The following is a 21,461-nucleotide window of genomic DNA, read 5'->3' as shown; positions in this document are numbered from 1 at the left end:
GCCGCCTGGAAAGGAACACTCTAGCGGCATTTTAAAAAAAATGAATAAATAAATAAACATTTTGTTCAAGTGGTCAGTGTTGCGTTCAAGGTCTTTTTTCAGTATTAGGAAAAGCAATGATTCAGCTGTGTGATGATGATGATTTTTTTTTTTTTTGTTAAAACCCATTTAAGCTGTTTTATGGACTCACAAATAACTTGCCATTTAAAGCCACGAACACTCAAAGTCACATTATTTTTAAATTTTTTTTTTTCCTGACCAAGCGAATGGCGCCCCCAAGTGGATCCAATACACATTTTGTAGAAGAAGGCAAAATTTCATTACATCCGATGGGATAATCAGGAGAAGAAATCGATACTTCAAATATTTGTTAACAGCAGTCCTCGTTCACTGTACTCGGTGTTGCTTTTGTTAACTGCCACCTGCATACGTTTTTCATAGCCCTCCTGTCCTTCTTCCCCCTCCTCCTCTTTGTGTCCCCCCCCACCCCCACTTGCCTGGAGCGAGGGGAGGAGCGTCAGGTGAATGAGTCAATGCCAGAGGAGCTGCTGAGATTGACAGACAGGCAGCCAGGCAAAAAAAAAAAAAAAAAAGGAAATAAAAATAGGAAAAGTCGGCGACACAAGAGGGCAAGTCAAGGGCAGGCAAAGTTGAAAGTATAGCCGAGCGTTTTTTGGGGGGGATATGAACCCATGCGGCCTACGTCAGGCCTGCGACCTCGACCTGTCTGCTGAGCTCCCGTACAAGCCTGCAGGTGAGTGGCCGCTTCGCTTCCTTCTCCAACATGCACACAAACGGCCACCAAGTTCCACCCTCCTGTCTACTTTTTTTTTCCCCTAAAAAAAAAAAATAAATAAATAAATCATATATAATCTCCTGAAGAGAAATGACGTTTCATCCTCATTTTTGGGGGAAAAAAAAATTGTGTGCATGTTTAGTCAACAAAGATCAAATAATACAAATGTAAGAAACAAAAATGTAAATGTGATTAAAGAAAATGTACAATTGAAAAAAAACGTTTAGTTGGAAAAAAATTTAAAAATCAAATCAAATGTTTTACTTTGATTCCAATCAACTTGATCCACTGCATATTTAGTGATAACAGATACAAAAATGAATTACATAAAAAAGTATGTCGAGTATAATAATAATAAGACTTATTTAATAAAACGCATTTATTTAATATATAAAAATTTTCACAGCAGAATAAGTTTGATTGGAATTTAACATTTTATAAAATATTTTTATTTGACACAATGTGTGACATGTGGCCAAATGTGATAAAAAAAAAAATGCGTTTTTAAGTCCATGGAAATACGAATCCAAATAAATAAATAAATAATGATTTCATTTTGAAATCGTGCACATGTTCAGCCATACACATGTGTCTGTGTGTGCGTGTGCGTGTGCCCGCGTGTGCGCTTAAATGCCAGTAATAAATGGGGTCATCTTTAATTTCCGGTGTGTGTTTTGTTTTCAAAAAGTAAAAACAATGAACGTGTTCTTAAATATCTCCCTCCTGTTTCCCTATCTCGCTCGTCTCCTCAAAATTCAAAGCGCCTTTTCCTTTCATCCACAGCCAGCCCAGCATTCGTGACTGTGACTTTATCGCCGTGCCTCAGGTCAGATGTTGGAACCTCCGGCGGGCGTGGCGCCTCACATGATGCCGCCGCCGTTATCGATCTCATGTCAACAATTTGTCCAACTTTCCCAAACGGTCGCGCATCTGTCGTGTTTGCACTGCGTCATAAATAGCCGCGACAAAAAAAAAAAGGACAGACAATATGAAATGATCACTTGAGCTTTGGACAGGTTTTGTGGCAGGAAACAAACAGCAGCTCATTAGCCGAAGTGTGCAGGAAGAGTGTCGGCGTTCCCGACAATGCCCCCCCCGTTGACAGGCCCTGGCGAGCGTGCATTATTCAGCGGGTGCTCACGCTGGGCGCTGCCAGCTGAGCGCAGGGCAGGCAGTGGAGTTGAGTTGAGTTGAGCCTACGGGCTTGTCATTTGGTTGCAGGGATGGAGAAGCAAGTGGTGGAGGAGCTGAGGCAGCAGCTGGAGAAGCAATGTCTCATCAACGAGGAGTTGCAGAGGCAAAATAAAGACTTGGGTCTGTGCATCAGCACGTCGCTCACTCTCTCTCTCTCTCTCTATATATATATATATATGAGGGCTGTCAAAATTAACAACCTAACTAAGCTTAACTCAGATTTTTTTTAACTCAGTTTGATTTACTTATAATTTGCATACTTTGCTTGTAGCTAGATAGCGATTAGAACAGTCTTTGAATTAAATATACTTTGTATTTGGTGATTTTGCATTTATTCCCTGTTATTATTCAAGTTAATATCTGTTAGAAGCTTCACTAAGAATATTAGTTGAAATATTAATTAATAGAATTTTTTTTTGTATTCATTTGTTAAAAATCACTTGACAGCACTAATATATATATATTTATATTTATATATAATTTTATATTTTTTATATAAGTTTAATTTTCTGTCATGAATACATTTTTATCTTTTTTTTTAAATTATTTATTAATTTATTTATTCAAGCATGCGTTTAACTTTTTGGGGGGTAAGTGATCTGTTTACTTGTCCTCTATAGAGCAACGTCTGCAGGAGAAGGAGAAACTCCTGCAGGAGCTGCACGCTCAATATCACGACCTCGGTAAGCGCTTTTCAGCCAGCTGAAAGGCTTTAAAAGTGAAAAGTCGCCCGCTAATTCTACCCCCAAACCCTTTCCAGAATTTCCACCTCCGAGCGGCGCTGAGATTGAACCCGAGTACAGGAAGAGTCGCGCGGCCGTCATCGCGCCAGAACCCATCCCGGAGACGCTCGATATCAGGAAGTCCAAAGTCAAGAAAACGGACAGGTCAGCCTTCATAAAATCATTCCGATCAATTTGCTTGGAAATATCCAATTAAAAATGGTATCTTGAAGCTGGTTCATGAACTCACGAACAAATGAACCAAAATTGGAAACTCTGGAAAATCTGGAAATGCTGGAATCATGATCTCATCTCGGCTTCCTCACACACGTTGTGTGTGCTTGTCCAGCGAGACCAACCTCATCGTGAAAGCCATCCAGAAGAACGACTTCCTGAGCCGACTGGACGACGAACAAATCGTCATGATGGTGGACCTCCTCGAGACGTTCAGCATCAGCCGCGGCGGCGAAGTCATCAAGGAAGGCTCCGAAGGGGACAGCATGTACATCGTGGCGGGTGTGTGCGTGCGCGACCGTTCACAATAGAATAATCGGAAATCATCGATTAGCAAATTGAAGAATACGCCGGTCAGCCGCTAATGGATGTTGTCGATGTCACATGATATTCTTTTGGATTCTTCTTTTGTTTCTCCTTTTAGCCGGCGAGCTCCTCGTGACCCAAGCGGGCCGCGACCTCCGAACCCTGACGAGCGGCGACGTCTTTGGAGAGTTGGCCATCTTGTACAACTGCAAACGAACGGCCACGGTTAAAGGTCAGCGGTGACGCGCGCCAAACGCCGCCTCAGGAGGCGAATCGCTCCGGCAGAAAGACTCCCTTCCCCGAGGGGCTGCGTTAAAAATAATTACCGTCACCGGGCACATCGTTAGGTACACCAGCTCGGTCCGCCGGGATCCAATCCGAGAACGCTATCCTCTTTCTAGTTTAATGCGGGTGTCGACTGAAATTACTTTGAAAAACTTAATGCTTTAATGCATTAATTAAAAAAAATAAATAAAATGAACACAGTGCACCTTGAGATACAAGTACCTTGACTTACAAGTTTTCCAATTCCCTTAGATGTTTTTTGTGTTTTGGAGATAAGAGCAAAAAAAAATAAAATAAAAATCGCGATACAAGTGCACTTCAGACCCCCACGGCTAGATGGCGCCAGCAAACTTGACACACATTCAGCCACTATTAATTCACATTGCTTTCCTTGCGGTGGAAGGACAGTACCAGTTGGTGGCGCTAATGCACCATTAGGCAAGAACAAAGACTGGATTAAACATATGGTACTTTTTGTGTTTTTATCCAATTTGTCCAGCAAAAAAAAAAAAAAGAAAGAAAAAAAAACATTTTATTGTTTTTTTTTTTTTTTTTTGGGTGTGGCTTTTATTTGGCCTAGCTGAATTGAGGTATACCTAATGTTGTGGCCAGTAACTTGAATCGCGCAGCAGACAGGAAGGTGAATTATTTAGCGTTCACGCCTTTGGCTTTCATCTTTATTCCGCTCGTGTCTTTTTTTCACCTTAATAAATCGATGCGCCGCGACATGTCCATTAATAAAAGCAACAAGGTTCAGGCCAGGAGATCTCGAGCCTAAGGGGGAAAAAAAAACATTCTTATGTTATTTTTATTTTATTTTTTTGCACGCAGCAAAGACGGAGGTACGTCTGTGGTGCATGGAAAGACAGACCTATCGGACGATCATCACCAACAAATCCAAGAAGAAACGAGAGCAGCTCCTGGGCTTCTTGAAGACGTGCGCTCACTCTAAGTGTGCAATCGACTATTCATCTCAGTCCTTTTGTATTTATTTATTTTTTTATAAAGGTCTCGGACTCTGAAAGACCTGAATGATGTCCAGTTATCCAAAATCATTGACTCCATGGAGGAGGTGCGACCCTCTTGTGTTTTTATATTCACATAAAAAATAAATGAATAAATAAATAAATATATATTAGGGCAGTCTGATGTTTTGTCACCATCTTGTGCAGGTAAAGTACCAGAACAAAGACGTCATCGTTCGAGAGGGAGCGGAAGCAAACACCTTCTACATTATCCTCAAAGGAGAGGTATTATTATTTTGGTCATTTTACCGTGTTCATTCATACACAATCTGTTGTATGTCGAGTAGATGTTGCCGGTGTGGGTTTTTTTCCCCCTCCCCTCCATCAGGTCCTTGTGACAAAAAGTGTAAACGGGCTCCAGAAGCAGATTCGACGGATGGGGAAAGGCGAGCATTTTGGGGAACAGGCCCTCATACGGTAACCATGGCGACGTCCCACACCCCAGAAGAAATTTGTGCGCAACATGCGCCGTTTTGTTTTCTCTATCTCCAAACACGTACATGCTCGCACATAATCAGAAGGCGTCTCTAGCGCCCCCTAACGACCCGGATCCTTTTAATCAAGACGTTGGCAACAATGTCGATCACATTTACCACAAAATATCCAACTAGACGCCACGCGTAATGGATGCCAACATTTTAAAGCACTTAAAAGGCATCTTACAGACGTTTATTGGCATTTGTTTATTTTTCAAAATGGTGTTAATTGTTTTGTCCACGTTGTCAAGGCTCGCATAAATCATTGCCGTTTTGCGTGTTGACAAAGCTGCGATATTGTGAGCGCGATTTTCGATTGTCATGGTAACAGAGACGGCGCTGTGCTGCCTGCTCTGTTTCTGCACTCATTGTTTTTAATTCCCATGCATCTTAAGTCGATGCTTCAGAACATAACACTTCAATCGAACCTTTTTTTTTTTTTTTTTCTATTGCAGTGAAGTGTTAAGAACGGCCACCTGCACAGCCGATGGCCCCGTCACCTGCTTCTCCATTGACAAAGAGTAAGTCCAGATGAGGAAAAAGTCCCCTGCGATAAACGGGGGGCTTCACTGTGATTAATTTAATCCAACGCCGCCTTGAGATACGAGTGACTTGACTTGTGAATTTCTGTCAAGCTAGACAAGTAGAATTACACCTTGTGTTTTGAAAACATCCAAACAACTACCTAAAGAAAGTCCTTGCTAGCTTAATGCTAATGCTAATGTTGCAGTTCTTTAACACAAACGGTTCTGCAACACCATGAAGACTGACAATAAGACAGATAGTCTTTATCCTCTGTGTAGAGCGACGGGTATTAGTGCTGTACCGATGAGCTCAGACTCACACTTTTCATCCCTCTCCTGTATTTTCTGTCCCATTTGCTTATTTCTGAATCCTCTCCTTCAAGGGTGTTTGAGGAGACCATCCCCGTCGAGCACTTGGAGCTGTTTGACGAGTAAGCATGGCTTCTTTATCGTCCTTCTTCGTTAAAAACCATCAATTTAAGCGCTTCTTCTTCATCGTCAGCTCCAAGATGCTGCAGGAGGCGCAGGCTCCAGAAAAGTCCAGGTGGGACGCCGACGAAATCGGACGCTACAAAGGAAAATAACTCCAAACAAAAGTGTACTCAACGATGCGCTATTGTTTGTGTGCGATAGCCCCAAGGCCACGCTGAAGTTTAAGGACCTGGTCCCCGTGTTGTACCAGGAGGGCCGCTACCAAGGGGACCCGGTCACCCTCGGAGTCGGAGGCTTCGGCCGCGTCGAACTGGTGCCCGCCTGGCCTTCCGTCGGATGCTGGATCGTATCAGAATGTCGCGCTGAAGCTTTTGTTTTATTTCTGAAGATGACCACGTTGGACCACGGGAAGTATTACGCCATGAAGCGAGTCAGTAAGAAGCACATCGTTGCCAAGAGGCAGGAGGAGCACATGTTGTTCGAGAAGAAGATCCTCAAGGCCATCCAGTGCGACTTCATAGTCAGGTAAACGCATTTACAATTCTAGTCAAGTCAGGTTTGTTTGAAGATTTCTACCAATTAGAGCACCTCGTTGTTTGCCCCGAGTGCAAATCAGGACGAGAAAGGCAGAACTCCAAGACAGGAAAAGGCGGGAGTTTGATTTCAACCGCGGTTCTACGTTGGTGTGGCTGCTTAGAGTGCCTCGTTGTTGGCATTGAGTAGCGAAAGGAAGGTGGAAGCACCAGGAGGGGAGAGAAAAGTAAATTTCAACTCGACAACCAGCGTGTGAACTGCAGCTTCAAGCTAGAATGAATCGCTTTAGAGTGCCTCGTTGTCTGCCGCGAGTGTTGTTACGACGGATGGAAGACGTTCATTTTTGACACCGCAGCGACTTTAAACAAAAGTGTGCTGTGTTCAATTTCTTTGCAAACATTTTTTTTTTTTTTTGCAGACTTCATGCTGCCTTCAAAGACACTCGTTACATCTACATGGTGATGGAGTTCTGCGGCGGCGGCGAAATCTGGACCAAACTCAAAGAAGTGTGAGAGCAAGCAACCACACGAAATCATAAAGTGACGCTCCCGTCACAAACCGGAATATTTCTTTTCTGGTCAGAGGGCGTTTTGACGAGCAGATTGCCGTGTTCTGCACGGCGTGCGTGGTGGAGGCCTACGCCTACCTTCACAAGAAGAGCATCATGTACCGAGACCTCAAGCCCGAGAACCTCATGTTGGACGCGCGCGGCTACGTCAAACTGGTCGGTTCTGTCCCAGCGACAACATATCATCCATTTCTGCTCACGTTCGTTTTTATGTTAGCGATGTGATTCATCCCACGCAGGTGGACTTCGGTTTTGCCAGAGAGTTGGTGCGCGGTGAGAAGACGTACTCTTTTGTTGGGACTCCTGAATACATGGCCCCCGAGATCATCAAAAACCAAGGACACGACTTTGCTGTCGACTTCTGGTCACTGGGCATCCTGATCTACGAGCTACTGGTGGGAAGGTAGAGTGAAAAAGCGCCCACCAAAAAAATGGAGTCCTCCTCCAAAAGGGTTTTGTAGTTGCATGTAGATGACACAAGATGGCAGCAAACCACATTCAGAAGTTCATTGATGAACAGAAGCAGCATTTGGAGGAACAGTGACTAAAATGTGATGACTTGATCAAGTCAGTCGACTTAATTTTGTACATTTTAAATGTTTTATTTCTTATCTTTTTGATTTTTAAATCAATCAAATTTTTGTAACATTTAAACTATTAATATATATTCAACTTTCATTTAAAAATATATATTATTATAAATACTATCTGATTAACATATATGCTGCATGTTTTAAATCCATTTGGTTAAAATAATAAAATATTTAAAAAATTTTGAAAAAGAATTTCATGATTAAAAAAATATATATTTTGGCCATACTTAAAGGTAAAAAATTAAATTTTGCTTGATTAATAAAATAAACCATATTTATGTATAGGACTAAATAATATATACATTTTAAATATTTAATATGAATTAATATACTATTTTAGAAAAATTAATAAAATTAATATTTATTTAATATTTATATATATTTATTAATCTACTTTTGTTACCAAATCGGATTCGAGCTGGAGTAAGGACTGTGTTATATTTATTCAATTATATTAAGTGTTTATTTCTGATAACATTTTAAAAATATATATTTTATTTTTAAAAATATTTATTTATTATAAAAGATGAAAATCTTCAAAACGCAAGAAAATTCAGTCTACATAAAAAAAATTTTTTTTTTAAATGAAAGCGTTAGCACCCTCGCCTCCACCAGAAGATGGCAACGCGGAATTTTTTATATTTATTTTTTGTCTCCTGCAACCGCAGCTTTGTTCTCTCTCTCTCGCTTTTTTTTGTACTCATCTTCTTTAGTCTCTCTCTACTTGCATGTTTGACTCACGGGATCCGTCAAGTCCTCCCTTTTCGAGCTCGGAGCCTCAGAAGATTTACGCCAAGATCCTGGACGGCGTCTTGAAGTATCCTCCGTACTTAAGCGAGGCGGCCAAGTCCGTCATCAGTAAGCTGTGCAGGTAAGACCGACGCGCTTCCATGAGAACATGCGTGCCATCATCTCTTGACGTGTCGCTGTTGTTGCAGACCACGGCCTGGTCAGAGGTTGGGAAACACCAAGAACGGCATTAAAGATGTCCGACATCACAGGTAAGCACACAAACGTGACGTTTGTTTAATACCAGAAGAACTGACGTCAAGTTTGAAACGATACGTACGGTTTTTGTTTTGCTCTCAGGTGGTTCAGTAACATGAACTGGCACAAGCTGCGCATGGCTCAGCTGGACGCGCCCACCGTCCGCCTCATACGAAAGGCGAGTTCAACGATAGCGCATGGAAAGAAAAAAAAACAAAACCAGAGTTTTTTTTTTTTTTTTTTCCAAATTCAGGGCCCGTGCTACATCAATTTCGACCGCTTCGCTCAAGACCAGACCAAAGCGGACGAGGAGTTCTCAGGTTGGGACCGGGACTTCTAACCTGCACACGTCGTCCCGCTTGCAGCTCTACTTCGCATCCAAATATGACGAAGACAACTCAGGACCAAAAAGTCAATAATTCAACCTTCAAGCAAATCCACGTGACCTCGTGCATATATTCTTTATCCACTGCCAAGAATGACTGTTATCCTCGCTTTCATCACATTTAACTTTGGCAGACTTTTCTATAACATCACTGTGAGGAAACGAAAAGTCGACAGTCGCTCTAACCGTTTCTTTTGGGACTCCTACTTGAAGTTTACTGTCCAACTGAATTTGCATCAACGCTACGATAATTGGCTGCAGAACAACAACGCATACAAACAGAGCACGCAATATATTTAAAAAAAAAAAAAAAAAAAAAATTGTTCTGTCCGACAAATTGAAAGTGTTAAATCCACGTAAAAATGACATCTTTTATTAATGAGCTGAACAAAACTGTTGGGTTAGCGTTTTTTTTTTTTTTTTTAAATTACCAAACAAAAGGGGACCCGGGATTGACCTCTGGTGAACCCCACATGCCATAGCCATCGGCAATGCGTTGCAAAAAAAAAAAATAAATAAATAAAAACCTACACAACGAGCGTCAGTGTTTTGCATATAAAATTTCATAATTTATTATTATTTTTTTTTTTTTTAAATTTCATAAATATTTTTACATTTTCAATTTAATTCAAAACATTTGAAAAGTCATCTTGAAGTGACGGGCGCCGCTATGACATGAGCACAGTCAGTTTACATTTACGCTTGCATGCAACACTTGACAAAATTGTGAGTTGGCAAAGCGTGAGCGTCTGAGGAGTTTTTTTTTTGCTTCGTAATGTCCCGAAAACATGATACAGAACATATTGCGCAATGAAAGCAGAAGACACTTGAACGCCCGATACATTCTGCAATTTCCGTTTCAGTGCTACGTTAGCATGAAGCTAGCAGCATTTTTAAGTGCGTATTAACGTTTTGAAAAATGTTTAAAGCGTGGGGGATGAAAAAAAAAAATTGGATTTTGGTCTTTTTTTCCAGTTGCTCTGGAACATTTCACCGTGGGTTCACCGTGTTTATGTTCGATTTGTTTTTTTCTGATTCCTGGCGGATTTTCAAGGATGCGCCTCGTCGCGGCGCATACATTGCGTCCGTGTCTTTCATGCGTGTTGACGGTGAGCTTTGCAGTAAGGCACACGTGGGCGAGTCCTCAGGGTTGAAGAGCCGCCTGTCAGTCATCGAGGAACGGGGGGGCGTGGGGGAAAAAAAAAAAATAGTCAACATTCATTTTCATCTCATGAGCGAAGAGGGTGGAAACATACAAGGCAGAAGATGCGTGATGATGTCAATTAATTAAAAAAAATGTTAATAATCAAAGCACATTCCTTATTTGTGGGTGGCTGGGCCGCTTTTATCTGATGCAGATGTTTGGGCCTCGTGGGTAAATTGCTAGTAGATGAGCACAATTCCATCTATTGCTTTCTAGATTTACCAAGATTCATTCGTTAGGTAGTGATAATGTTGGATGGCGGCCATCTTTGCGGAGTGCGTTGTAGCATTTTGACCATCATTGAAACGTGTTTTTCGCAGCCAAGCAGCTTTTCATGGGAATTATGTCGGCCATTTTGGGGGAATACGTTTTGTTTTTTAAATTGTGTAATAATTCAATTTTTTGTACAATTTCCTCCTAAACTCTCATGAGAACACGTCCATGGTGACCTTCCGAACGCTTTTTATAGCTGCCCTCAATTGTCTCGACGCCGACATGACGAAGGAAGCTTGCAAACGTCACCTTTGGGCCTCGATTTGAACAAGCCCGCCCTCATTTTGGGTTTTCAACCACAGCTACCTCCAGTCGGTGGGCAAAGTCCGGGCTGAGGCCGTTGAGGAAGAGGCTGCCGTTTCTGGTCAAGGCCCCCGGCCCGGGAGTGAGGGACAGAGTCAAGTTGGCGTACGCCTCGCGGTCCTCGCCGAGGTTGGCCGACAGCGTCCGTTTGCCGGGCGTCATTTCCTGGTTCATGGAGGCGTTGATGCCCAGCTCCGAGGACAGTTTGCGCTTGATGGACGCGGCGCGCTGGAAGCGATCGTAGATGTCCACGCTCAGCCGCCGTCGGGTTTCTTTGAACTCGGCCGACACGTTGGCCGTCCACTCGGCGGCGTGAGCGCGGAACTCGCCCACCTGCGGCGACAGATTGACGAGTTAGTCGCAACGCAGGCAGGTTCACCCGCCCTGAGGCTTACATATGCCAAGCCGGGATTTCTGCAGGGCCTCCAACTGACTGTTAACATTTATTTGAAGATGGAAAAAGCAGCAAAATCAGTTCAGAAATTTCGTATGATATATAATATAATTGTATTGATGAGGTCAAACGGACGTGAAGAAATGTAAATAAATGTCAACAGTGGCAGTTGGTCACCAGGGGGTGCTAGAGCGCCAACCCACCACCGATAGTGGTCCTCAAATGCGTTCTACTACTCACAATAAAATATTCCGAAACATATGCACGTCTATTTTTAGATGAGCAAAATAAATAGTACACGATGAGTAAAACTCTTTCATTCATCTCCAGCCCCCGTTGCGTTCACGCATGAAGCCTCATGAAAAAGTCGGCCGGACTGTGACAATTGGCCAACACGCACTGAGCGCGTCTCCTTTAATGTGTTTAACATGCTCGCTTCGTAGCAAACGCACTATTGATTGAGACGCTCCGTCAGGTCTCCGCGGCCTGTTTATTTATTTATCAGGCTCTGAAGTGTGCTTGTTTGAAGCTTCAGCGCATTTAGGCGATAACGTATGCCCCCCCCCCCATCACACACACACACACACACACACACACACACACACACACACACACACACACACACACACACACCCACCCCCACACACACACACCAGCATCACACGGTTGACTGCGTGCTTCCACCTCCTCGTTCTCACTTTGGCCGTCTTGGAATTCTCGGCAGAACTCCCAGCATGTCCGCAAGCCCTAATTGGGCAAACGGCAATTCCCCAAAGGCGTACACAAGCAATTTGGAATGCAGGAGACGATGTATGTATGCATGTACTCACCGTGCTATGCTCTCTCCATACAGTAAATAAATGATGAAGCTGCTGCGGGCAACCATGTGCCTTATTGTTACTGTACAGCAGGCGTTGTTTGTGTTACAACAGTACGGAATATTTGTAATCCCTGGAAAATATATTAAATTCCCTCAGTGCAGTATGAGCCTGAGCCAACAGGAATTAAAGTCAGTTCTTTTCACAACATTCAAAGGCTGGCAGATTGTAATTGACTTTTCCAAAAAAAAAAAAAAAAAAAAAAAAAAAAAGAGACTTTTGTGTGTTTAAAAGTGCCTAAACAAAGCTATTTTAAGGTTAACATAGAATGGAAAACGTCATTGACGTGCTAACCATTAGCATCGGTAGTTGTGGTTTTGGAATCCTTTAAAAAATAAAGGTATGAACACAAACGGTGGCGCAACATATAGAAAGACAATATCATGACATTCACGGTCATATATTCTTCATCATATGACTATATGACACTGCCCCCTGCCGGCCAAAACGATCACGCCAGACAAAGAAATCCTCCAAAGCACGGCTTGAGAACAAAATCCAAGTCGTCTTTATTTTTATTTTTCCACATACCTCCTCCTTGGTTTTTTTGGAGATGACGCGGAACCAGTCGCCGATCATGCTGAGCACGGCGGCAAAGTAGGCCAGACCCACCAGGATCCAGAACCACACCACCGGCTTGTAGTACTTGAGGTACTCGGGACTCTCGGAACCTCCTGCACAAGCACGCCAATGCCCAGTTAGCAAAGAAAAAAAAAATTCAAACTTTTGGACATTTATCTTTTTATGTAAGTTCATTAACTCAGAAAATGAGGAGAGCGAGACGGCGTCATGTAAAAAAGTCCATATTTCCGGTGAATGTGTGCAGCATTGTTCGTTTAATAAAAGCTGTCTGGCACCGACTGAGTCATTGAAGTGACGCAAAGGAGCCGATTTGAACGCATCCCAAAGTGGTGCTGCCGACCCGCTCGCGGTGCGGTTAGGCGGCATAAGCGGCAGGCAAGTTGACTTTTGAACCGACGCTGTCGGCACACAGGCGCTAATCCATAATCATTAGGCCCGCTCGCTCGACACGCAGCTTAAGCGTTGCTTGCTCCCCACCTGTCGACTTCCCATCTGCTGCTCTTTGCGTTACAATCAGGTGGCATTTAAAAGAAGACGGAATATTATAAAAAGAAAGTTGACATATGATGAAGAAAAAAAAAACAATTGAATGAAAATACTGTTGAAATGTGCAATGTCAGAAAACGGACGCGAGGAATGAAAGTGTAACCGTATGAGCAAGAAGCAATTAAAAAAAAAAAGCTGTAATTTTACGAGGATTTTTTTTATGATCAAATTTCATAATTTTATGAAAAAGAAAAAAAATAAACTTGAAAAGTCTTAATTTGACAAGTAGTCCATCATAAAAATTGCAATTTATACAAAGATTTTTAATCGTACAATATATATATATTTTATAGTTGTAAATTAAAAAAATGGGAATTTTATGAAATTTTGCAATCCCAAAAATGTTTAAAATAAAAAAAAAATAAACAGGAAAACATTACAAAAAAATATCATATAAAAAAAAAAGTATATTAAAATTTAAAAAATTCAAAGTTTTTATTGGTTATATTTCTAGGTCCTTTTTTTTTTTTTTTGTGCCGGTGGAATGTTTTCCAGAAAAAACTGCATTTGACAGCAAACTAAAAAATATGCAATTTTTTGACGGGGCTGACAAAACGGCCGAAAATAACCCTCTTGCACGATGAAATCATGAAATGACATGCGTACGTCACGGTTGCCAAAGGCAACACGAAGCTGACGGACTAAAAAAAGCAACCCAGTAAATATATTCTAAAATGACACCCATTTAAAAAAATGCAAACGACGATCAGTAAAACGGCAGCGCGACGGCCTCGAGAAGAAGGAAACCGGTCGCACCTTTTTCCCCGGCGACAAAGTCTCCAAATCCGATGGTGGTGAGTGTGATGACCACGAAGTAGATGGACTCCAGCGTGCTCCAGCCCTCGATGTGCTTGAAGATGACGGCCGGCAGCGCGACAAAGATGAGGCAGCCGAACAGGATGAAGAGCAACGTGGAGATGACGCGGATCTTGGTCTGGCTGACTTTCCACTTCTGCGGGAAGAGACCACGACAACGTCGCAAATGTATTTAGAAACACTTTACAGGGTCTGAAAACTTAGGGGGCGGGGCCTGCGGGGCACAGTAACTTGTAATCTGGGGAATACATATTTTTGGGTTACACCTTAATGCAAAACAACATTTTATCCGATTATTCGATTAATCAAAAGAATAATAGATTCTTAAAAAAAAAAAAAAGGGTGAGGGGGGGGGGGCGTGAGGTGGGGGGGGGGGGGGTGTCTCCTCACCTCCTTCACATTCATCACGGGAGAAGGTGAGGCCGATCGATGTTCATGTTTTGAACATCAGCCTCGTGAGTCCACTCAATTATTTATGAATTCACTCTCTTTTGAAAGAATTCAAAAATAAAAAAATAAGATGGAATCCCGTGAAAATCCATGAAAATAAAATTCTATGGGGTGGGGAAAAAAACAACTTTTTCTTTCTCGAGTAACATGGAGGGAAAAAAACACGTCTTCCAAAAACAAACAAAATATTGAAAAAAAAAATTCAATCCCCAAAAAATAAATAAATTAGGTTGCCAATGTCACGTGACCAAATTCTGACTACAGGTAAGCTGTGATTGGTCGTTACCCGAGCAACTGCGATGTCATTTACAGCAAGTAGCAAAACGTATAAAAACAGGTGGATTGAGCAGCTTCATTCCCATTTCATAAACGCAAAATTAATCTGAATATTTAGACTAGTGGTGGAGCACAAAACATATTATTAAGAACATTAAAAAAAAAGTTGACTTCCCCTTTAAGAAAAAGTATTTACGTTAGGGTTGAGCTAATATTCAAATAGAGATTGTAACAATGATTTACATTCAAATTTAACTAACTGAACACTTAGACCAACTAAGCTACTGTATTTTAATGTTGCTCAAGTTTTTTGGGGGATGTTGTACTTCGTGTATCAAAATTGAGAAGTACTGAAATTGACATTCGATTTCATATTTTAGAATATAAGTTTTAGATCGGTCAGCCGAATGCATCAAATTCACCTTAATGAGGTCCAGTTTGACAAATTGATCTCATTCCAAATTCAAGCAACTTCCTGCCAACAGACCAGATGGCCCTTGCATCCATTTATGCCTCTTCATTCATATTTAATGTCACACACGATGAATAAAACCTGCTCAAGTGTTCTTGCATCACGGTTAAAAAAAAAAAAAAAAAGAATTAAAATCACGAGGTGTTCGAAGTCATCACTTCTGCGACACAAAGAAGTGTCCAAAAAGTCATCGTGAGTCGTCATCGGCAAATCGGGAGGGGAACTGGCTATATTTGATTTTGGAGCCTGGGATTCTGTTGGCATGGCAACCATGAAACCTGCATCCAGCGCCCTTCCGAAAATGTCGGTGTCCACTATGACATTGTGGCATTTGCCTTTTGAGCCCCCCCCACCCCCCTGAGGAAATGACGGCAACGAGCAAAAATAAATAAAAGCGGCTCACCACGATCATCTTCTCCACTTTGGCGATTCCCTTGCCAAAAATGGTGCCCAGCTGGTCGCCCACGCCGGCCAACAGGAAGCCGAAGAGGGGGATCCCCATCAGAGCGTAGACGATGCAGAATATCCGCCCGCCTTTCGTGTGAGGGGAGGTGTTGCCGAAGCCTGTCGCCGCAAAACACGCCATCCATTCATGGCAATTTAAACGCAACAAACACAGGCGGGCTATTTCCAGCTGATTCAGTGTCTTGTCGAAGCGCAATTAATGAAGCGCGGGCGCTCTTTTCATGCAGTTAACTGTCTGCGAAATGACTTGAGGGCGACGCGTAATCACTTTGGGGACTTGAGCGACACTAACGGGAGAAACGTACCAATCGCGCTTTGAATGGCCGAGAGCTTTGTGTTGGGTGGCAGCTGTCTGCAGCATCAAAAAAATAAAAATAAATAAATACATAAAAAATAAAAAATTGTGTTTTTGTGTCAAAGTGCACTTGAATATTTTGGAGGAAATGAGTCAGCCTCCTATCAAACGCAGTCAAGTGGTAACCAATTGAATCAGTGTGCAAAAAAAAAAAGAAAAAGAAACTATATATATATATAAATATATATAAAAATATATATTAAAAAAAATATATATATTTAAAAAAAAAAATAATAAAAAAAATAAATAAAAAAATTATAATAAAAAAATAAATAAATAAATAAATATATATATATATATATATATATATATATATATATATATATATATATATATATATATAAATTATTTTTACTTATATATATATATATATATATATATATATATATATATATATAAGTAAAAATAATTTTTATTTTATTTTTGGCATGGTGACAGCAACACTGGCACAAGCACACAGGATGCCCAAGCTCACCGATGGTGGTGATGACGGTGCCGGCAAAGAAGAACGAGGAGCTGAGGTCCCAAAGGCTGGTCTGGTTGGAGGAGTTTCCTGACGGATTCACACCAGCACGGACGGCGGAAACCACTTGCTGGAGCCGGGGAATACAAACAAAACAACGGTTGTTGAACATTAGAAAAGGCGGCGGCGCGCATGGGATCTCACGAGGATTTGCTCGACAGATGACGGCAACTTGCAAGCAAAGCTAATTAAGAGCGTTGGAAGAACAAAGAGCATCTGGGCTGCAAGATGCTGCATGCGGCGCTTTGGCAACAGAAGTAAGCAGGAAGCTTTAGTTCCCTGTCCTACCTTGCAGTCACACCAACGATTTTTCCCTCAATTTTCAGATGGAAGAAATGCTAAGAGCGGAGCCAAGTCAGGCGTTGCGAGGTGTGAACATCCGTTTTTTGTGACAGATTTGCCCTGCAAACCATCCCATCCCCCCCCATTACACGCCTGCCAGGTGCTTTTTATTTGGAAGACATCATACGCTTAACCTGACTTGACACCGTCGACTTTATACCTGGCTGTCATTATTATCTTTTCCAGGACTTAATGACTCAAGACAATGAGGAATTTCTGCCACTTGAAATATCAGTAAAGGTCCTTTGAGCCAATAAAACAGAGCAGTCGATTGTCCTTTTGATTGATCCTTGTCCACGGTGAACGGGGAAACGGAATCGCACTCGCACAATCACTCCCCACATAATGAAGAACGCGCTCAACGTGAGAGAAATAAATATAAAATCAATCAGCGTTCCTTCGGTTCGCATTGATGAGAATAAATGTGGAGTGCTCGGCTTCTTTTTACAAGAGGCAGACTATGAATGGAGAAATTCACTTTATTATTATTATTATTATTTTTTAAACGGGATTGAAGAGTGCCATTTTATGTTGATAAACAGCCAAACATTTTTCTTTCATAAGATTTTATCTTTTAAATCACACACAAGTGCTGTAAGCCGGTCCATCCATTATTATTAGTTTTAGTTTAGTTTTTTCCCCTTTAATTAATTTATTTTTTCTTCTCCTTGTAGGGCTGCATGGTGAGCTGGAACACGGAAGATGTGGAGTCCCACAAGAGTCTCTTCTCCGCCCACAGCATAAAAACGGTGCAGCTTTGTTAGCATCAGCGGTTAGCTAGCGCAATAGCAAGTTAATTAATTCCCATTTCTACCACCAAAGCGCGTAGTTAGCTAGCTCGCATCTTCACGAGTTGCCAAATTTTACAAAACAGCTTCAAGTCATTATTTAACCTTCCGAGTCAAGTGTTATATGTTCACTCATTTATTTTATGTTCGGCTTTCTTTGATATGTAGACCCACACACCAGCGCGTCAGTTAGCTTGTGAGCTAGCTTGAGAGCTAGCTTGTGGTGAGCGCCTTTCAGCGGATTTTCAAACTTTTTCATAGAGTATGCCCACAGAATCTGAGAGGGGAGAAAACGACGCGATTTTTGGACCATTTTGAAGCCTGATTTCATTTGCTTGGTCCTTTTTGGTTCAAATTTGACAGCGTTGTTAGCAACACTTGTCGCGGTGATGTGTCTGTGTATGAACATTTGCGGCAAACACTTTGTCTCGTGCGACCTCAATAACCAGCAACTTCTGGTCTTTAAATATTCTTCATCTAATCTGACGAAACACTTGAAGGTCATTTTTCATGAGTTAGCATTAGCTAATTAAGCTTTTCTTGCTAATCAGTTCGTACCGCTAGCAAAGCTATGTTGAGACAACACGATTTTTTTCTATTTATAACTGAAGAGAAGGAAACTATTCTGGGTAAAGATATATTTTTTTCCCATTGCGTCAAGGTATCAAAAATTAAAGATACCTGTCGCATATAGCGAAAAAAATATGTAGCTGGGTTTACTTAAGAGGAGTTGAATTAGTTGTACTTGTACCTTGACCAGATCCTCCAGCTCGGAGGAGTTGACGCAGCCGTGCACGGTCAAGAACTCCAACTTCTCGGCCAGGATGGCCAACTTCTGGGAGCTCTCGTGCGGCTGCTCCAGGGCGCGGAAGACGGTGGCGCCGATCACCAGGTAGATCACCACCAGGAAGAAGATGGCCGACACGGTCTTCCAGCGCATGACGGTGGCGCGGGCGCCGTCCCACTCGTCCTCCTCGCCACACGTCAGCACCACCGGCTTGGCCGAGAACGACAGGCGCGGCTTGGAGTTGTGGGCGGCAGACTTGGGGTCAAGGAGATCAGGTGCGGCCACTGCACAGGGCGGGAGTTTAGAGTTAATACAGAGCAGTGAGAGCTGATGATGGCGGATGATGGCATCATGAAGTGGGGATGATTTTCAACTGAAAAATGAAAGCAACAACGTACAAAGACATCCTTGATGAAAACCTGCTCCAGAGTGCTCAGGATGTCAGACTGAATGAATTTGCTTCACTTATTTAGGCTACGAACAGGATTACATAACCAAGTTAAGATTTCATGTCATAGAAGCAACGCGGCCACAGAGGACCAGGTCATAGCCAGGATAGATTCGAAGTACCACCCTGTAATAGCTTGTTGGCATTTGACGCCACCGTACCGGGGAAAGCTCATCAAATATTCAAATATTCATGTGAAAAACATTTGTCGTCGGCAACTGTGGTTGGCTGCAGTTGCGTAACCACTTTGTGGCACTCCTTCTGTGTTTTATACAGCGGCCGGCTAATAAACACGCGCTCAATGCAAGCTCTGCTGCGAGCACGATTTTAAAATACAGTACTTACATATGTGATCAAAAAGAGTCCAAATTCGGGTAAAAGATTTTAAAAAAAAATGTTAAGAAATTATAACATAGGGATAAAAGAATCCAAATCGAAAATAGCGTGAGAATTAAACAGTACAATAAAATATGACGACTAATAATAATTTATACGAATTAAGAAAATTATCCCAAAAAATTATTGAAAAAGGACTAAACATGCTAAAAACTAAATTTGTGTTTCAATGATCACTGTCAACTCAAAATCACCCCGCAAAAAATCCTGATAAATAAATTAAAAAAAAATTGCGGTTAAAAAAAAAATTGAAATTAAATAAAGATTGAAAATAATAATAATAATAATAAATACACATAAACAAAAAAATAAATGAGACTAAAAATATTTAAAATTATACACTAAAATATAAAAATTAAAACATAAGATAACAAAAAATTTAAAAAATTTAATATTTTTGCCATATCGATGCATAATAATCATTTAGTTCTCTTTTTTGTATTGAGGTACATGCAGAATCTTCTTTTTTTTTTTTCCAAAGTTCACCAAACAAATAGAAAAATGAAGCGTCTTGACACGCAAGTCCAATTTCCCGACAGCATCATCCGCTTTCTTTGAAGCCCCCCAAAAACACAACTGATAGCATCTTGCTTGCCAATCATTTGTCGCACTTACTTCTCAACCATCTCCTCTCTTTTTGATTCCCTCCTCGACAGATCTCCAACAAAGTGCTTTGGCGCCCTCCTCCTCCTCCACCTCCTCCGCCTCACTGGAGTTGTTGATGATTTTTGCCTGGCGTGATGGACGTGGGCGCGCTCCACATGGCTCCTCCGGCGTGTCGTCGGCGGCCGAGAGACAAATGCGGGCAGGACATGATGTTCCGCACCTGCTAGACACGCAGAGGCGCCGCGGGAGGCCGGGAAATCTTTTCCGGCAAATCCATCCAGGTGTTAGGTAGCCCGGCGGATCAGCTGCTGGAGGACTTTTGCCGTCTGCCTTCAACGCTGGAGGAGACTGACTGTGCGTGCTCGCTTTGGAGGGTGAGAGAGGCAGCGAGGGCGAGCGAGGGAGAGAGCGAGTGCGAAAGAGCGAGCGAGCGAGCGAGACATACATTCTGCAGCGTCTAATGAGATGCATCCATTCAGCGGCTGTTGGGGAGAAATGCTGTAAAAAGTACGGAATGAGACACACACTCATTACTGCTGCTGTTTTGGTTAACAACTGCATTAAAATTGGAATGTGATAATTAGCATCGATAATGTGAGAGCATTCAAGTTAATAATCGTAATATCAATTCTAACAATAATAACACGTCATATTTGAATAGCGCTTTTCGTCGAATTCTACCATGCAGTTCATAGCTGTTATTCAATTTTTTTGAGGAAACATTATTTAAAAAAAGCCGTGATTCTCAAAGTAAGGTATGTGAGCGCCCTCTAGTGGTGCACACACGCATCACTTAATCGCTTGTTGCTGCTTTGCGTGTGTTAAAGTAGCAGTTTTTTTGAAAGTTTAGAATTAACAGCTATGCTAATTTTCGTTAGCCTGTTGATGGCGTTTCGCATTGCATGTTAGCATTCAGCTAGTGGACTTTTTTTTGGGGACAAAACGTAGAAGGTTTAAATGGAGATTTTGCTGCTTTAAAAAGTTTGTTTTGGCATTCGCTACATCGCAAGTAGGTTTACAATAAAGTGAAGCATTAGCATTAGCATTTGTGTCCACCGTGTCTCTGACAGCTGCATTTGAGTTGGTCGGGAAATCAAAGAGATATACAAATTTTAGAACACATCTGTTGGTCGGTTGCAGTCCAGATAAATAATGACATCACCCCCCCCCCCCCCCAAGGCCGCATCAGCCGCAGGAAATTGCCGAGAGTGTTATGAAAATATAACGACCTAATGGTTCCTAACCGCTTGGCATTAAAGGCACCGTTTTGTGGCAGGTGATGAGTCATGCTGCATTCGGGATGGCTGGGATTTTCGGAAATGACGTTCCACGAAGTGCAAAAACAGGACAAACAAAAAGTACTACGCATGATGTCAAGAATGTCGATTATTAGGGCGTCTCTGTTACGTGTGAGGTTGAAATTTCCCAGTTTCCCTCAACGCAGCGCCCTCCACAGACAATTTCTTTTTTTTTTTTCGAAGAATTATATGTCTTTT

General features: G+C 41.9%; 2 protein-coding genes across 4 annotated transcripts; one reads left to right on the top strand and one right to left on the bottom strand.

Moving 5' to 3' along the window:
* Window positions 1-628: 628 nt before the first annotated feature.
* prkg3 (protein kinase cGMP-dependent 3) lies at window positions 629-9,582 on the top strand. Its single transcript, XM_088286727.1, has 22 exons — window positions 629-754; window positions 2,018-2,110; window positions 2,611-2,673; window positions 2,751-2,877; window positions 3,062-3,228; window positions 3,371-3,484; window positions 4,369-4,474; window positions 4,546-4,609; window positions 4,710-4,787; window positions 4,891-4,979; window positions 5,494-5,559; window positions 5,946-5,993; window positions 6,065-6,106; window positions 6,196-6,307; window positions 6,383-6,519; window positions 6,947-7,036; window positions 7,111-7,252; window positions 7,336-7,499; window positions 8,444-8,560; window positions 8,628-8,690; window positions 8,779-8,854; window positions 8,930-9,582. Exons 1-22 carry the CDS (start codon window positions 685-687, stop codon window positions 9,014-9,016), a joined length of 2,115 nt encoding a protein of 704 aa, XP_088142853.1. The 5' UTR covers window positions 629-684; the 3' UTR covers window positions 9,017-9,582.
* Window positions 9,583-9,662: 80 nt separating this feature from the next.
* LOC148316484 (potassium channel subfamily K member 2-like) lies at window positions 9,663-20,602 on the bottom strand. Of its 3 annotated transcripts, none has more exons than XM_088286731.1 (8): window positions 19,975-20,600; window positions 18,480-18,799; window positions 16,551-16,668; window positions 15,659-15,819; window positions 13,998-14,193; window positions 12,645-12,787; window positions 10,788-11,174; window positions 9,663-10,223 (listed from the first exon to the last, which is right to left on the bottom strand). In XM_088286731.1, coding segments are annotated over exons 1-7 (1,296 nt in total). In that variant the 5' UTR covers window positions 19,976-20,600; the 3' UTR covers window positions 9,663-10,223; window positions 10,788-10,817. The 3 variants fall into 3 exon arrangements, with proteins under 3 accessions (XP_088142857.1, XP_088142858.1, XP_088142856.1); XM_088286732.1 differs by having other exon boundaries at window positions 9,664-10,223; window positions 10,845-11,174; window positions 19,975-20,602; XM_088286730.1 differs by lacking the exon at window positions 9,663-10,223 and having other exon boundaries at window positions 10,273-11,174; window positions 19,975-20,599.
* Window positions 20,603-21,461: the final 859 nt, after the last annotated feature.

This window comes from Idiotropiscis lumnitzeri, chromosome 21 (genome assembly GCF_059441095.1).
Source record: "Idiotropiscis lumnitzeri isolate Australia: NSW breed Sydney's pygmy pipehorse chromosome 21, RoL_Ilum_1.0, whole genome shotgun sequence".
NCBI lineage: Eukaryota > Metazoa > Chordata > Actinopteri > Syngnathiformes > Syngnathidae > Idiotropiscis > Idiotropiscis lumnitzeri.
Note: the sequence above shows the minus strand (reverse complement) of the source record. Positions and strands in the feature narration are given on the sequence as shown.

What these genes read in the sequence shown, in the direction of transcription:
- LOC148316484 (XM_088286731.1), bottom strand. An exon ending in AAGTGGAGAAGATGATCGTG is followed by an intron (nt 14,194 to 15,658) that starts GTGAGCCGCTTT and finishes CTCTTCCCGCAG; the next exon opens with AAGTGGAAAGTCAGCCAGAC. An exon ending in CTTTGTCGCCGGGGAAAAAG is followed by an intron (nt 12,788 to 13,997) that starts GTGCGACCGGTT and finishes GTGCTTGTGCAG; the next exon opens with GAGGTTCCGAGAGTCCCGAG.
- prkg3 (XM_088286727.1), top strand. Translation starts at nt 685, where the DNA reads ATGAACCCATGCGGCCTACGTCAGGCCTGCGACCTCGACCTGTCTGCT. An exon ending in ACGAACGGCCACGGTTAAAG is followed by an intron (nt 3,485 to 4,368) that starts GTCAGCGGTGAC and finishes TTTTGCACGCAG; the next exon opens with CAAAGACGGAGGTACGTCTG. An exon ending in CGCGCGGCTACGTCAAACTG is followed by an intron (nt 7,253 to 7,335) that starts GTCGGTTCTGTC and finishes CATCCCACGCAG; the next exon opens with GTGGACTTCGGTTTTGCCAG.